The sequence below is a fragment of the Semicossyphus pulcher genome, unplaced genomic scaffold (genome assembly GCF_022749685.1).
Source record: "Semicossyphus pulcher isolate SPU_LCO1_2020_fin unplaced genomic scaffold, fSemPul1.0.p SCAF_16, whole genome shotgun sequence".
NCBI classification, from domain to species: Eukaryota; Metazoa; Chordata; class Actinopteri; order Labriformes; family Labridae; genus Semicossyphus; species Semicossyphus pulcher.
This window is the reverse complement of record NW_027211670.1, coordinates 2994826-3012500: the sequence shown is the minus strand read 5'-3', so window position 1 is coordinate 3012500 and position 17675 is coordinate 2994826. Positions and strand designations below refer to the sequence as shown.

The window sequence follows — 17675 nt, the reverse complement described above, 5'->3', positions numbered from 1 at the left end:
GCTGCTGATTGGATGGATGGCTGTGGACAGGAAGTAGAGCCGGTGGTTTTTGAAATACTGATCCACCAGCGGCAGCACCACCTGAGGGTTTAATGACACAAACATAAGTTGTGATTATCTGTGTGTACCTGTACACCTGAGGGTTTAATGACACACACACAAGGTGTGATTATCTGTGTGTACCTGTACACCTGAGGGTTTAATGACACACACACAAGGTGTGATTATCTGTGTGTACCTGTACACCTGAGGGTTTAATGACACACACACAAGGTGTGTGCATCTGCCTACTAGGGTTTCACTGCTGTCAATCGTCACATCATGACAATCAAATATTGATCATTATAACATAAGTGCCATTATTATTTCATTAAAATGTTGATTTTTGGACATCAGCTACAACAGCTACAATTAGCTAACAGCTAACACCTGACTGACTGACTGACTGACTGACTGAATGAATGAATGAATGAATGAATGACCGACCAACCGACCGAATGAATGAATGAATGAATGATTGAATGACCGACCAACCGACCGAATGAATGAATGAATGAATGAATGAATGTGATACAATAATGATTTCCGACCTTCCCAAAGAACTTAATCTGCTGCTCATGAGGGATCTTCTCTCCTTGCAGTCGTGTTCCAACATCTGAACAAACAGGAAGAGAACAGTCAGACATCATCTTCATTTCTTTTATTTCTTTTTTATCACATTTTCACCGTCAAAATTAATCTTTAACATCTACACCTAAAGTCTCTGTCTTGCAAATGAAAATACTGTAATCCTTCTGAAAATCTCTCTAACGTCTTTTTGAAGTGCTTTGTTCTTCCAACCCGGGTCTAAGCTCGAAGGAGCTGTTAGCTGTACAGGCTGATGAGGTCCATAAGGCCAGTTTGTGATTTGTCACATTGAGATTTATGATTTTAACTTTCCTTGACTAAAAACAAGCTGTAGATTGATTTACAGGGGGACACTTATCTGACATCTGCAGGTGGTGGAGCTAAAAGCACAATCTCCTTCCTGAAACATGAATGCTCTTCAGTTTGTGGTAAAATAAGTCAACAACCCAACATGTTCTTCAGATTATGAAAAGCACCAGTTACTCCCACTCCAAGTGTAACACTTCTTTTCTTGTGCCTTTTTTCCAGGGGTTCAGACAATGTACTTCAGAACTAGCACCTCTCTGAACTGTGACCTTCAGAGAAGACTGGATGACAGCCATGAAAAGAATGGTGATGGCTGACAACACGGAAAGATGACAACTGGGTCAGCACGGGCTATCATCCAGAACTGAAGCTCCTCAGAGGGAGCACCAAAGTGAGCTATGAGAAGGTTCTGAAACATACCCCCAGAGATGCCTAAGAGGGGAGGTGGAACAAGCTTTCCAATGGGCCTGATCTACTGGTAATAACACAAGCTAAGAGACAACATCTGGTAGTGCAGTCTGTATTTGCTGCAAGGTGTGCAAGAACTTTACAGGTCTGAAGATCCACCAGACAAAGATGGCCTTATTGACTGACTTGATTGACAATTGGGCACTTTAGTGAGCAGCCTCTGCCATCAGTGTGTGAATGTGTGTGTGAATGGGTGAATGTGACATGTAGTGTAAAAGCAGCTTTGAGTGGTCGCAAAGACTAGAAAAGGGCTATATAAGTACAGACCATTTACCATTTACCTTCTTTAGAGAGGAACAAATGGTGCAACTTGCAAGAACAACTTCTATGGTTCTGACAACAGAGCCTGAAAGACAGAGGAGGAGCCTGGACTGTAGCCACCCCACATTGTAAAGAACCTCCAAAAGCAAGGAGTCGGAACAACTATGGGTGATGTGGCCTGCCACAAATTTGAAGGAGTAGTTCCAGTTCAAAAAGAATGTCGATGAGATCCTGGAGGAAACACTGAAGGTGAATGCTGTCCAGAAATTGAACACCATGTACACTTCCATAATGAGCACTGGTACTGAGCCATCTCATCTGAGACTAGAACTCAAATCGTTTAAGCATTGAAACAAGTTTGAGAAGGAGGAGGAGAAAACTGCCCTATAGACCATACATATATCAAAGGGAATCATAAGGAAGGGCTGAGACGTACCGGAGAAAAGGCAAGGAGAGGGCCGTGCTGTGCATTCATTACCAATTGCTTGCTTTCACCAAGAGCCTGCTGGGACAAAGGGTGTGGTGGCCACCTTAGTTGATCAGTACAGAAGATCAATAACTGTCTGAGTAGCACCCTCGGTGACACCATAAAAAAAAGAGAATTTGGCTGATTCGATCAACCGGTGACACAGAGCCAGTGACTCAATTTAACATCACTGAGGATCCATCCTGAGGAAGGTCACAGAAGCAGTCAAGGCCTCATGAGTAAGTGCCATCTCTGTCCCCATGTAGAATCCTCTACTAGGTTTACAAGCACTTGCCCAGGCTGGTTGTACGCCTCTGTAAGAGCTATGTGGAAAAATGCTGAAGGAGTCTGTATACTGAAAGAAGATAAGTCAAGTATCATCAAGCAGTTTCGAATAGTATTGCTGCTTAGTATGGAAGGGAAGTGGCCCAATGATGAACTGACTTTCTCTTGGAGAATGCAGATATAGACAACTCAGTTTATAAAGGAGGAGTCCCAGGAGTACCCAGATGCCTTGAGCACATAGGGGTGGTGTCCGAGCTGATTCGGGATGCAAGAGAAAGGCAGAGGAGACCTTGCAGCAGTCTGGCTAGACCAACTCTTATGGATCCTTACCACACAAGCATGTTGATACAGCACTGGAACAATCATGTTCCAGAGAGCATCTGGAACCTCATCTGAAACTATTACATACCAGGAGGAGAGACACAAAGGCCTGTGTCCACTAACTTGCTAGGTTGCAAAAGTTGTCTGGCAGCACTTCTTCTTCCCTTGGTAGTGACCGTTAAGTGTGTTTTGAATTCCTCTGTATGTGTAATATTTGCTTTTATTCAAGGACATATTACAACATACAAACAATGGAAAGGAATCATGTCCTGGTGTTCGTAGTAGCTCTACACCTGGAAATTATATCCTAAAAAAACGAGTCTGTGTGCATGAGATAAACCGTGCCAGGAAATGGCTGGGGTAATATCAACGACTGGTACAAGAGTTATGTCTGGATGATCCTTGTTTCGATTTCAGACTCAATGGGATCCAATTTCAGATGGATTTTGAAAAGATTGGCCCATGCATTGCACACCAAAGTGAGGGAGACAATCAGCCGTGCTGATCGTGTTCTGTTTTTTAGTTCATTTGTGCTTGCAATATTAAGTGTGTGTGCATGTGTAGTTTATCATATTAAATATATTTTACATAATCTTGATGAAAACACTGAAACAAGAAAACATGAACATGAACAAAGCACTGAAAATATTATTAAAACCCCCATAAGAGCTATTATTGATGACTTTATAATGAGGGCACATCTGTCCCTGGCTGTGGGTGGTTCCCCCAAGGGCTCATCTAGTGAGTTTAAGCCAGCCAGGTCCAGGTCTCTGGTCCTGAAGAAAGGGAGGGTGGCCAACCATCTTTTTTCAACCTTGGAGGGATCCAGACACCAGCCGTCCCAGAAGAAACACATCAAGAGCATAGGTAAGATCTTTGACAGCTCCCTAAAGGAACCAGACACACTCCAACAGAACGGGAGCGACTTGACAACCTGGCTCACAGCATTTGAAATGCCTGTAATCCCAGGGAAATTTAGCATGGATATACCAACATGGAGTCTTGCAATGTTACTCTGGGCAAGCCACGCAGTGCTTTAGCAAGTTGTTGGGGCTCCCGCAGTCTTTAACCAGGATTGCTCTGGAAGGGCATTCCATCAAAATGCATCTTTCCATTAGTTGTGTTTTAGAGGACTTCAAAGTCAGGAAAGTAAAGATGTACTGGGTTCCTCAGAAGTCAAAGTCGGAATCCTTGTGAGAACAGCAAGGAAGTAGAAGATCCAGGAGGCAGCGGACAGAGTGGAGGCTTGGCTGCAACACAGCATCCTGATGGACTCTGTGGCAGTGGAGCAGTGGAGCAGTGGGGCTGTGGGGCAGGCCGGACTAGGTAGATTTCCCAAACCGTGCTATGACAAAGCCCATGGAAAGGAGAAGCAGAAGTTGGTTCAGGATGAGGGCAGAAGTGGAGGCAGGACGCTTCAGCAGGATAGTTGTCATATATAAGGAAGGCATATAGACAAGAAGGGAAAGGCGGGACACCGCAAGGTAATATGGACAATGCTCAGGACACCTGCACATTAAGTTCATCATAAAACTGATTATGATGTTCTCCCATGCCAAGACAAAATGCGTATCTGTGGCAGGGAAGACTCCAGCATGCAAACAGTGCTAGAAGAGGAGCACCCTGGAGCACATCCTCAGCTGCTGCTCTCGTGTTGGGAGAAAGGTGGTACTTTTAGTATCATGACCAAGTCCTACGATCTTTGGCAGACACTGTCAGTACAGCAAGAGGCAGCACACTCCAAACCCACCATTAGCTTTGTCAGAGCTGGGGATAAGGTACAGCATCAGCCTAGCTCCTTTGCAGGGCTTCTCGCCACCGCCTGCGACTGGCAGCGACAAGACGAGCTAGGAAGGCAGCTCTATGCCCAGACAGGGTGTTAACATCAGAGTCTACAAAGCAAGAGATATTGCTGGAACTTCATGTCCGTTTTGGGAGACATGAACACTGATATGAGCTGTACTCACTGTAGCTGCACTTTGTTGTGTTTCTGGTATCACACTACCAGCCTTCAGAGTTCATTTACGGACAAAACTTTTCATGCACATTGATTACATAAAGTTACTTTATTATTGAGTGAATAAAAGTCTCACCAAACTCCAGCATGTGTTGGTGAGCCTGGTCTACGTATGTGATGAGCTGCTGCAGGAAGGTGTAGGCGAAACGTTTCTCTATAGCAGGAGTGTCCAGCTCCTGAGACTGCACTCCCCTGAAACAAAATAACACACTCTGAAACATAACACACACATTGAAACATAACACACACTCTGAAACATAACACACACTGAAACATAACACGCAGTGAAACATAACACACTCTGAAACATAACACACTCTGAAACACAACACACTCTGAAACATAACACACACTGAAACATAAGACACACACACACTGAAACATAACACACACTCTGGAACATAACACACAGTGAAACATAACACACACTCTGGAACATAACACACAGTGAAACATAACACACTCTGAAACATAACACACACTGAAACAACACGCAGTGAAACATAACACACTCTGAAACATAACACACACTGAAACTGTCATGAGTCATTCTAGTTTAGTTATGTTTTTGTCTTGTATTTCGGTGTTCAGTTATTATTTCTTGATTTACCTTGTCACTTTGTCCCTTGTCATGAGTTTTCATCGTTTAGTTTTGTATTTAGTTTATTCTGTGTTCTTGTCGGTGTTTAGTCTTGTTTAGTTAAGTATTTCACTTGTGTCTCTTTGGTTAGATCATTTCCTGTTTTACTTTGTCACCTTGTCTCTCGTGTTGGTCCACTTCCTGCCTTTGTGTGTTTTCCCGCCTGTTTGATTCTGTGCCCTGCCCTGATTGTTTTCACCTGCCCCTTGATTGTCTCACCTGTGTCTGATTAGCCTCACCTCCTAAGTTTATTTAGTCTTTGTGCTCCCCTGTCTTGTGGCCTGTTCATTGTCATCCATCGTACGTGAGTCTATGTCATCCAACGTGTGTTAGTCTATGTCCATGACCTTTCCCTGGATATTCTTTGTGCTTCCCCTGACCCCTCGTGTCTTTTGGATTCCCTGTTCCTGGTTTTGTTGTAAGTTTTTTGCTCTGCCTTTTGATTTTCCTTTTTGTCTTTTGTTGGATTTTAGATTTTGTTTTTGCATTTTTGCCTTTTGTTTATTAAATCCATTATTTCAGTCTGCATCTGGGTCCTCAACCTTTTTGTTTAAATCAAAACCCTGACAGAATGAACAGGCCTAACATGGATCCAGCAGACTTTGAGGATTTGGATTGTTTTGCTAAAATTACTTATTTTCAGAACATTTTTAGAGCAATGAGAGGGGAATATGATTTTGAACAGTCTCCTTGGAATGGGACTCGCTTGGCCATTTTTCCTGGCTCCCGTGGAGGCACCAGGAAAAGACGTGGCCATCGTGGCTCTCGTTTTCCTCGCCCCTCTCCCCAGCCCAGAGCCCCAGAGCCTCCACTGCCTAGCTCCCCAGAAACTCCTGCCCCTGTGTTCCTGTCGGAGGTCCTGCTGGCTCCTGTGTTTCGGTCGGAGGTCCTGCCGACTCCTGCCCCTGTGTTCCGGTCGGAGGCTCTGCCGACTCCTGCTCCTGTGTCCTGGTCGGAGTCTCTGCCGACTCCTGCTCCTGTGTTCTGGTCGGCTCCGAGGCCGACCCCTGCACCCCGGGTCCAGTCGGCTCCCCTGCCGACCCCTGCTCCCCGGGTCCAGTCGGCTCCCCGGCCGACCCCTGCTCCCCGGGTCCAGTCGGCTCCCAGGCCGACCCCTGCACCCCGGGTCCAGTCGGCTCCCAGGCCGACCCCTGCACCCCGGGTCCAGTCGGTTCCCAGGCCGACCCCTGCACCCCGGGTCCAGCAGGAGGACTCCCCTCCTGGCTCTCCGTCGGTGTCTCGACCGACACCCCCTCTGGCCCAGCAGGAGGATTCCAATCCTGGATCCCCGTCGGCGTTCCGGCCGACACCCCCTGTGGCCCAGCTGGAAGATTCCCATCCTGGCTCTCCGTCGGCTTCCCGGCCGACACCACCTCTGGCCCAGCTGGAGGATTCCCATCCTGGTTCCCCGTCAGCGGTCCGGCCGACACCTGCTCCAAGTTCTCCATCAGCGGTCCGGCTGACGCCTGCACCTGGATCTGGTTCCCCGTTGTTGGTCCAGCCGACACCTGCTCCTGGTTCTCCATCGGTGGTCCGGCCGACACCTGCTCCTGGTTCCCTGTTGGTGATCCGACCGACACCTGCTCCTGGTTCTGGTTCCCTGTCGGCAGCCCGGCCGACCCCTGCCTGCCTTCTGGAGAGGCTCCGCCGGCCTGCTCGGCCCCCTGCCCATCCTCCGGAGAGGCTCCGCCGGCCTGCTCGGCCCCCTGCCCGTCCTCCGGAGAGGCTCCGCCGGCCTGCTCGGCCCCCTGCCCGTCCTCCGGAGAGGCTCCGCCTGCCTGGTCGCCCCCCCGGCCGTCCTCCTGATCTGCTTCGCTCCCCTGGTCAGCCTCCAGGCCGTCCTCCTGATCTGCTTTGCTCGCCTGGTCGGCCCCCTGGCCGCCCTCCTGATCTGCTTCGCTCGCCTGGTCGGCCCCCCGGCCGCCCTCCTGAAGGCATTTGTTTGGACTCTGACCCTCCAGGCTGTATGCCTGAAGTCTCGAACTGTTTACCCCTAGCTCTTGTTTTTGCGCTTACCCCCTAGATTTTGTTTTTGCATTTTTGCCTTTTGTTTATTAAATCCATTATTTCAGTCTGCATCTGGGTCCTCACCTTTTTTGTTCAACTGAAACCGTGACAGAAACATAACACACACTCTGGAACATAACACACAGTGAAACATAACACACTCTGAAACATAACACACACTGAAACATAACACACACAAACACACACTGAAACATAACACACACTCTTGAACATAACACACACTCTGGAACATAACACACTGTGAAACATAACACACTCTGAAACATAACACACACTCTGAAACATAACACACACTGAAACATAACACACACTGAAACATAAGACACACACACACTGAAACATAACACACACTCTGGAACATAACACACAGTGAAACATAACACACTCTGAAACATAACACACACTGAAACATAAGACACACACACAGTGAAACATAACACACTCTGAAACATAACACACACTGAAACATAACACACACAAACACACACTCTTGAACATAACACACACTCTGGAACATAACACACACTCTGAAACATAACACACACACTGAAACATAACACACACACACACACAAACACACACACTGAAACATAACACACACACACACATACTGAAACATAACACAAACTGAAACGTAACACACACACTAAAACATAACACAAACTGAAACGTAACACACACTCTGGAACATAACACACACACACTCTTTCACACAGTGTCTGGGTGGGCTGCATGTGTGAACCCCGACTTCCTGCAGACATTTTCTTGGTAAAATGTCCTCAAGAAGTCGTGGTGAGCCGATGTGTGAGCGCTGCAGGTAATACTCAGGACCATTCACCATTGATGTTTGAATCGTGTGACAGGTGTGAACACAGAAGAGCGACACATAACAGGAAGTTAAAGGTAACTGAGGTTAAAGAAAAAGGATCATTTAGAAGACGACAGCAAAGAGGTCTGCTTCATTGTTCTCCACCGTATGTTGATCTGCTCACCTTGCTTCTCCTCAGTTATTTCTCCCCACTCACCTGCACACAGCAGCTTTCTGCGTCTCTCTCCCTACATGTGTGTGCTCTGTTTACATTCATCATGAGCTGCACGTTTCACAAAGTCGTTTCACAAAGTCACACAAAAACACAACTCAAGCCACGCATGAAGGAGGCTCGTTGGTAAAGACGTTGTGAGTGAAGAAGTCCTCTCTCTCTGAATGTGTGCGCATGTGTGTGTGTGTGTGTGTGTGTGTGTGTGTGTGTTTGAGTGTTTCTCTGATGAGCATGTTGGGGAAGCTGCTCGCCACAGGTAAGGGTGGGCAGAGCGTGAGGGGAGGATGATCATTCATAAATCAATCGTGGATGACGATCTTGGACAGATTAAATAAGAAATGTGACAGAACTAGTGAGACTGCTAACACACCTGAGCGGCCTGCACAGGGACAGTCTATGTGTGGGAAACGCTGGAGATGGAGAGATTTGGGATTGTTTGCCAGTTGCAGAGACCATACCGCACTGCTTCATGAGGCGCCCCACACCCGCCCTGTCTGACAGGGAAAATCTCCCGCTGTGAGGACACCTCTGGAAAATTTCAGGGGCAGACTGTCTTGAAATTTTCTGTAAACAGTCAGCGGTGCATGTGTGAAAGGGCCTCTGAGACATAAACACACAGGACACATCCAGCAGGTTTAACCTAATTCATATGAGATTCATTTCAATGCATTCAGTACGGAGAGTTCATCTGAACAGTCCTCGTTTCCAGCTGTCATGTTGTTTTATCCTACCTGGACACGGTGTATCCATTGATCTGTAGGAACTTGAGGATGTCCTGAGCTCTCTCTCTGTCTCTGGATTTCTCTTTGGCGGTCAGAGTGTCGTAGGGAACCAGCAGAGGATGGTTTCCTCCTCCTGCAGACAGCAGAGACACAACATCACAGCAGGATGACACACTGGGCTGATTGATCACCTCGTTACAGAAGCATGAATACATCTACATCAGGTTCCAACACACAGTTTAGATCAGTTTGTATTACTTTGTCTGGGTTTGTAGGATCCACTCTCACAGGTCACATTCAGACCGTCATTTGTTTGTATTTTACAACACAAAGCAGGTGGTGAGGACAGTCACAGAAACAGTGTGTGGACGAGTTGTGTTACCTTTAGCCTCCAGCTCACTTTTCTTCTTCCTGGCCCAGATGTTGTGATAATTCTCTGCCAGCAGCTCTGCCATCGACTGAACCAACACAGGGTTACACTTCAGTTCATCAGCATTATTCTCTACTGTTTATATGTTAATACTTGTCCACTGTTAAACGGTACATGTTGTTACAGGTGTGTTCACAGTGAAGCTTAGTCGCACACTGTCAGTAGTGTTATATTAATGTGCAGGGACTCACCTGCATGTCTCTGGACAGTGTGACGTTGCTCATGTCGATCGGTCTGGGGCTGAAGGCTGGAGCTCCTTCAAAGGACTGCTGAGACACACACCGTATATACTCATGTCAGGTTTTACATCTAACATAATGTATAACCTGTAGGTGTGTGTGTGTGTGTGTGTGTGTGTGTGTGTGTGTGTGTACCTGGCTGGCCTGTGAGATCCTCCTGGACTTGTTGTGCAGGTTAGCAGGGTCTCCCTCTCTGATCCTGTCGATGCTCCAGCCCCACGACAGCATCGTCTTCAGAGACTCTCTGACAGGCAGACAGTACGCCTCCTTATCCTGAGACACACACACACACACACACAGGCACATGCGCGCGCGCACACACACACACACACACACACACACACAAACACCACACGCACCTGTCAAAGATGTTTACCAACAATGACTGCAGTAAACCAGGAACACTGTAGCTTATCAGGTTCCAGGTGAGTGTCAGTTAGTCAACTAAAAACCCTGCAGTTCCTCTGGTGTCCACTTGAGGCTGTCTCCAGCAGTGAGTCAGTCCCCATAGAGCCCCATGTTAAACTTTACAGCAGAAATAAACATGTTTACAGCCTGGTACAAAAAACAGTTCTGGCTTCACAGTCCATATGGGCCCACTGTGGTTCATGAAACAGGTATCAATAAAACTCCAGTCGCACCCTGACTGTGCAGTTAAACACCTGAACAGGTAAACATGAAGTCAGACTCAGATGTACCTTCTCAGACAGGCCTTTGTAGGGTTTCAGTAACGGGTGACTCTTGGAGATCTCACACATCTGCTCCCCAAACGACCAGCCGCTGGAAAACTGGAACATAGACGTTAAGATAATCACACGTCTTCCTTAATGAAGTAAATACTGAGACACAAACCGGCCCCTTACCTTCTCTATACTCCACTTCTCATGCATGTGCTCTGCGTATCTGGTGATGAAGTAGTCCAGCTTCTCAGGGACAGAAACACTGATGGACACACAGAGGACACAAACAGCTGCTGTCAGCCTGAAATCAGAGCTGAGACAATCCTCTGAGAAACATCTGTAATACATCTGTGAATCTAAAAAACACTTTATCTAATAGACATGAGATAACATGAGACAAACAGCTTCCTGTGGCAGTATCTGTGGACTGTATAAATGTAGGGGAGACCGGGGCATCTTGTCACACTTTTCATATTCTTTTATATATCTTGGGATCAATACATCATCGTGTTAAAAACTGCATACCAAATGAAAGAACAAAGTCTCAGGCATATATTATGTATTCATTTCATTTTCATATCTTATTTCAGTACAGAGTTATAAGCATATAAATAGTGAGTGTGACACCTTGCCCCATCAGCGGGTAGGATGTCACACTGGATCTTTCAACAAATAAAAAAAGAACCAATTCATTGTTGGGTTATTTTTTTTTACTTCAAACTCAAAATTAAATTCAGCTACAGAAAAAAAGATTGATTAATCATTGAACTTAAATCAATCCTGGAACATGGCCATGGCACTGCGACCCAAGTCTATGTTGGACGGCTGTTTGCAAATGGCTCCACACAAACGAGGCACAGGCACTCATCATCACTGGATGAGGATGCATCTGGAGTCTTTCCTTTTATAGCTGCCTTCTTTGGTTCTTCTGTGTTTTAGATTTGTTTTTAGATCAATTATATGTTTTTATGATTTTATACTTTTTTACCTTGTAAAAAGTGTCAGGATTTTTAACTAGAAGAAGATTATAACAAAAAATGTCAACTTCAATTATTTACTTTAGAATGTGAGACATGGTAAATCCATCCTCAACTCAGTGAACAGTGTGACAGTCACAGACAGGATATGACATCAGATCAAGTAGATGCACAAAACTAGTATTCAACTTTTAAGTAGCGCCCTCTTATGGTGAAAATTTTAACAATGTGACAACTTGCCCGTGTGACAAGATGCCCCGGTCTCCCCTATTAAATAAAGAGTATATAAAGCAGTAGCATACTTGGCAGTATCTGCAGGCTGTGGGGTGAAGTTTCCCTCTGAGTCCATGGACGACTGTTTCTCCATCATGGCCATGTAGTTGGACTCCATGTAGTCTGGAGGAAGAGCTCCAGCCACGGCGCTGAGACACGGCAGAGCCAGCTTAAACAGCTCCTGATCGTACCGCTGAAACACGGAGACACCGCGCTGATCAAAGTAGGGTTCAGAGTCTTTGGAGCTGTAATCACTGCAGACTAAAGGTGATGATAACTCTGATAAACCTTTAATAAATCTGTCACCTGTGCATCCTTAGTTTATGGAAGTGCGACACAAAATAATAAAACCTCTCGTTATACATTCACATATTACATTCACCATCTAACCCATATATTATAGTGTAAAAGCAGAGGTACGCTGCAGCCTCACCTTGTGTGACAGAGCATCAAAGATCCCCCAGAAGAGTTTCCTGGAGAGATGCAGCTCTTCATCTGAAGCTGCTCCAAAGTTCCCCCAGCCTCCAGCCAGACAGTAATACTTCCAACAACGCTCATAGTGATTGGTCAGCAGCTGGAGACAGGCAGGAGGGCAATTATCAACCACCCGATGATGCTTTAAGGAGCAGCTTTCATGCTTCATGTATGTCTGAAATCCGAGCTGAGGCACAGTCAGAATGTACAATCTGACCGTTGCAGCACTTAACTTCAAACATTCCTTCATAAACCATCTAACAGACACTTTAGAACTTTAGAACGTGTTCCTACCTTTAAAGGCATCTTGGTGTGTTCATTGAGCAGCGGGACGTCAAACACCAGCCTCCTCAGCAGGTGCTGCATCATGGATGGTCTCAGCTTCCTGCACATTAACAACATTATGAACATCAGTCAGAGGCAGCCTGACAAACAGCAGATCAGATCTCAGACAAGCCGAGGACAACAATCTTTACCTCCCACCTTCCCTAACACTTCAGCTGCACCATTCTGCAGCTGGTTATACATGGAGCCTTTCAGCTGCACCAATCTGCAGCTGGTTATACATGGAAGCTTATGAAGTGTTCAGAAACCAAATCACCACCACTTGTCAGGATGTGATCTGATCGGATTCCCCCTGTACACTGTGGGTTCGGTCAGTCTGCAGTCATACCCACAGACGCTCTGCAGGATCTCCACTTGTCAGTCATATAAACCCACAGGTCCGTCTCCGGTGCGTTCTGTCTGCGACGTGTTTCTGGTCCGTCAACGGCGCGAGCCCTCGGCCACAGGAAGCGTGTCTGGTCCGCAGCACAGCGGAGCACTGGCCCAAGCAGCTGGATTCACGAGATCACAAGATCGCGGGAGAACTAGATTATCGCGCAAGAATTGAGAATCACGCAATAACATCAATGTTAGCAGAGCAACACACAAACTACAGTTCAGTTTGACCTCTGAGGTTGATTTTCTGCTCATTTGGAAATCATTTCGTGATTTTTGTGCTTCTACAATGGAGGAGTACACTACTTAATTAAAAGTGTTCTTTTTTCGAGATTTCAGCTTGTTGATCTTAAAATAAACGGAAAAAAACTGGAGTCTGTACCGGTCTGAACATGGTGTTTTATTTTGCAATGACCGGATGCTGTGTTGCATGCTTTCGTTTGTGACTTCCTGTTTGGAACGATCTGCTCTGTTTAGCTTGACGCGTGTTTGAAGCGGCCTCCGTCAAAAATAGACCCGCTGCGTATCTTTAGCGGAGCAGAGCGGAGACACGCTTCTGGGACACCCCAGAGACGGGCCGCAGCGTATGCTGTGGAATCACTATCATTGACTTGAATGGGCGCGATCGACTCCCGAGGTAGAAGCGCACACGGAACACGACGGAGACGTATCCTGTGGAATCGAAGGGTTACTAATCGTTATTACTCAATTCTTCTCAATTTATCAGCAAACAACAAATAGGGAAGTTATGGAGGGATATCAGGCCACATTTCAGGTTAAAACAACACATTTGATAACAATTCACACACAATCACATACCAATAGCTTTGTCTTTGGGAGCAATTTGGGGTTCAATGTCTTGCCCAAGGACACTTGGACACGTAGCCTGCAGCAGCCAGGGATCGAATCACCAACCTTTCGATTGAAAGATGACCGACTCTACCACTGATCTACAGCTGTCCTTGTAACTCAACTACATTTAGACAACAGCTAATGATAGTTTTCAGCTACTTCCTTGCAAACATAAGTATTATCTTGGAACTGGTTGAATGCTAACGTTAGCTGTTGTCTAACAGTAGCTAATGAGTTATTAAATATGTTGCGTTAACCTCCTTGAGGCCAGCCAAACTTTCTGTGACCTCAATAAAGTAGAAAGCAGGGCTTGTCTCATGCTGTATTTAGCAGGGAAGGAGAACTGCTGCTCTGGACTGGAGATATCATTGAGCGGTGAAAAGAACACTTAGAGGAAATCCTGAACCCAGTGATACGCCTCTGATGAGGAGGAAGATCTAAGGGAGGACTTGCCTATATCCTTGGCAATGGTTTCTGAGGCACCTCAGTAGCAGGGCACTGGGTGTGCATGAGATGCTGAAGGCTGGACATTGTTGGGCTGTTTTGGCTGACACGGCTCTTCAATGTTGCATGGAGGTTTGGGACAGTACCTGTGGAATGGCAGACCGGGGTGGTGGTTTCCATTTCTAAAAAGGGGGACCAGAGAGTGTGCTCCAAACATCGGGGTATCACAATCTTAGTCTCCCGAGTAAAGTTTATTCCAGGGTGCTGAAAGGAGGCTTTGGCTGATCATCGAACCTCAGATACAGGAGGAACAATGTGGATTCTGAGCTTTCCTCTGATGTGTGTGACATCAGAGGAAAATGGCCGCCATGTGACTATGGAGACCCACAGACAGCCAGCATACACTCCTCGTTGTCTTAGCCAAAGACAGACAGACAGACAGACAGACAGACAGACAGTCCTCTTCAGGGTCTTACCCACAGACAGACAGACAGTCCTCTACAGGGTCTTACCCACAGACAGCGAGCAGACACTCCTCGATGGCGTCCCTCTGGGCCTTGGTGAGGCAGCATCCTTTGGACAGGCGGTACACGGTGTGCAGCAGGGAGTCAATCAGTGAGGCGAACGGCTCCGTCCCCGCGAACAGAGGAGCACATTTAGTGAGCAGAGGCAGCACGGCGGTACACAGATACCTGTTCAGGGCCAGAGCCATGTCTGTGGCACTGAGGGCAACCTGAGATACAGATAGAGAGACAGGAGGAGACAGGGAGACAAGAAGGACTACATGTTAGTGGGTGATCAGGTCAGAACAGGGAATCTGATGCCCTGGGTACAAGTCCTTAGTAATCTTTCTTGCATCAACACCCTGTTCCTGATTGGCTCTTTGACATCTGAACATCTCTTACAATCAGAGGGTCACTGTCATCGACCGTTAAAGAGCAGCGAGGTGTGTTTCTGTTACAAAGACTACAAGTCTCCTGAGAAGCTGCCCGACAATATGAGCAAACACAACACGGCAAACACTAGTTGGAGTTTGTCAGCATCCTCCGTGGTGAACGTTCACAATTTTTGTCAACTTACCAGTTTAAGTTTTCTGTTGGTTCTGGTACATAGGCGATCAATACATTATCAGTCCTGCACAGGCTCAGGCGGTCCAAACACTGAAACCTTCTCTACATGTCACCTGTCTCTTTAGCTGCTGAAAGCTGCTCTGTGCTCACCAGCTCGCTCCTGACACACTAACCTCTGTTCACAGACTCTGCATAAAAATTTTATCGTCTCTCTACGCCAGCCCCATCTTCACTTCTCGTGTTTCTAGTGGGACTGTAAACAATGCAGCGCACGGAACAAGAAGTCCTTTATTTCTAACCGCTGGATACGCCTGAAGCCTGAAAGGATGGTTGTCACTCCCAGAGGAAATATAACCGTCAGAGGACAGATGATGGGTTCAGATCTTGGGAACACACACACACACACACACACACACACGCTCTCTCTCTCTCTCTCACCGTGTCCAGAGAGGCAGCCGCTCTCAGGTCAGGTAAGAATCCGACCTCCAGCAGGTGGAGCAGGAAGTTCTGGTCCTCGATGCCGTAGACCCGATCCAAGAACAGAACCATGGCTGCTTTATGGTCCGGACAGAAACCAGCCGACATGTCCGGCTCCACCACATGACCGTCTACACACACACACACACACACACACACACACACACACACACACACACACACTTCAGTGTTTATATTTGTATATATTGTATATATCTAAGTTGTTTGAGGTCCTGGAGGTCATGCCGACCTTTCCCCAGGCTGGGCATGGAGAAGGGGATGCTGATGACTCCCACCAGGTCCTCGATGGGGATCAGAGACCTCAGGATGGCTCTGATCCGGATTGCCTCACCTTTACCTGCATGGATCAGCTGAGACAGAGAGGAGGAGGTTACTGCGAGTGTGTGTGTGTGTGTGTGTGTGTGTGTGTGTGTGTGTGTGTGTCTGTCCCTCACATGCATCTCTGGAGCGCAGCGGCCCAGCAGGTCGATGAGAGCAGCGTAGAAGGTCATGATGGCGTTTCCCATGTGGATGGTGTCATCCTCCTCTTCATCGGTCATGTCACTGCTACACACACACACACACACACACACACAGTTCCAGTTCAGAGCAGATAAATAGTAGAATAAAAGTCTGAATATAAAAATAAGAAAAACAGTTTAACTGTAAAAACAGAACATTTGTCTCATCATGTCATAACATCACAGGATGAACAGAATGATGAAGAGGATATAGATAATGAGGATGATGAAGGGATGAGGATAAAGAGGATAATGATCATGAGGAAGATGAAGAGGATGAGGATAAAGAGGACGATGATAATGAGGAAGATGAAGAGGATGAGGATAAAGAGGATGATGAAGAGGATGATAATAATGAGGATGATGAAGATAATGAGGATAAAGAGGATGATAATAATGAGGATGAGGATGAGGATAAAGAGGATGATGAAGAGGATGAGGAGAATGAGGAAGATGAAGAGGATGAGGATAAAGAGGAAGATGAAGAGGATGATATAATGAGGAAGATGAAGAGGATGAGGATAAAGAGGATGATGAAGAAGATGAGGATAAAGAGGAAGATGAAGAGGATGAGGATAAAGAGGATGATGAAGAGGATGAGGATAAAGAGGATGATGAAGAGGATGATAATAATGAGGATGTCTCACAGCGTCTTGCTGCTATCGGACGTGGGCGACGGTCCGTCTCTGCTCAGGTCCTGAGAGATCCTGATGGCCTCCTCCATCGCTGCCAACAGCCCGTCTCCACCTTCACCTCGGAGGGCGGGGCCAAAGCACTCAGGTCGACGAATCAGCAGCCTCACCACCACGTTTGCGTTCTCCTCCACGCTCTCACCTGTTCACAGAGGATCTCAGGTGTTCAAACACAGGTGACAGCTTTACCTGCAGTATAACACAGATGTTTGAACAGTTAAAGTTTCACCGTTGCAGAAGACGGCAAATCGCAGGAAGTCCAGGTAGCGTTCTCCCTCCACGGGGTTCCAGCCGATGTCAGGGTAACCTTTGTGCACCAGCATCACACAGCTCTGAAGCCCACAGCCTGCCAGGTACTGCACCACCTGCACAGGTACACAGACATGTTTATACTGAACACAGGGTTTCACACAGTGTATACTTCTGAATGTGTGACACGTTCATCAGTACACTGTGTTTGTCTGACACACCTGCTGAGGGTAAACACACGACCTGATCGCCACGTTCTGCACATGAACAGTGAGCTCACTGATCTACAGTTACTCATTATTTATGTGTGTGTGCATGCGTGCGTGTGCATGCATGTGTGTGTGTGTGTGTGTGTGTGTGTGCGTGTGTGTGTGTCTATGTCTGTTGGTGTGTGCA

The 17675-nt window shown here is 46.7% G+C and overlaps 1 protein-coding gene across 1 annotated transcript in view; it reads right to left on the bottom strand.

Moving 5' to 3' along the window:
- ryr2a (ryanodine receptor 2a (cardiac)) overlaps nucleotides 1–17675 on the bottom strand; it is a 104039-nt gene that overhangs the window by 47290 nt on the left and 39074 nt on the right. Inside the window, exons 48-65 of the mRNA XM_069663995.1 lie at nucleotides 17260–17395; nucleotides 16986–17172; nucleotides 16273–16384; nucleotides 16068–16188; nucleotides 15779–15948; nucleotides 14783–15003; nucleotides 12549–12639; nucleotides 12214–12354; nucleotides 11810–11973; nucleotides 10714–10792; nucleotides 10549–10638; nucleotides 9986–10123; nucleotides 9803–9877; nucleotides 9564–9639; nucleotides 9191–9314; nucleotides 4828–4943; nucleotides 591–655; nucleotides 1–81 (exon numbers count right to left, since the gene is read on the bottom strand). The exon at nucleotides 1–81 is cut by the window's left edge and continues 41 nt beyond it. Of these exons, the coding sequence (XP_069520096.1) occupies nucleotides 1–81; nucleotides 591–655; nucleotides 4828–4943; nucleotides 9191–9314; nucleotides 9564–9639; nucleotides 9803–9877; nucleotides 9986–10123; nucleotides 10549–10638; nucleotides 10714–10792; nucleotides 11810–11973; nucleotides 12214–12354; nucleotides 12549–12639; nucleotides 14783–15003; nucleotides 15779–15948; nucleotides 16068–16188; nucleotides 16273–16384; nucleotides 16986–17172; nucleotides 17260–17395 (2187 nt within the window). The remainder of the gene's footprint in view (nucleotides 82–590; nucleotides 656–4827; nucleotides 4944–9190; nucleotides 9315–9563; nucleotides 9640–9802; nucleotides 9878–9985; nucleotides 10124–10548; nucleotides 10639–10713; nucleotides 10793–11809; nucleotides 11974–12213; nucleotides 12355–12548; nucleotides 12640–14782; nucleotides 15004–15778; nucleotides 15949–16067; nucleotides 16189–16272; nucleotides 16385–16985; nucleotides 17173–17259; nucleotides 17396–17675) is intronic.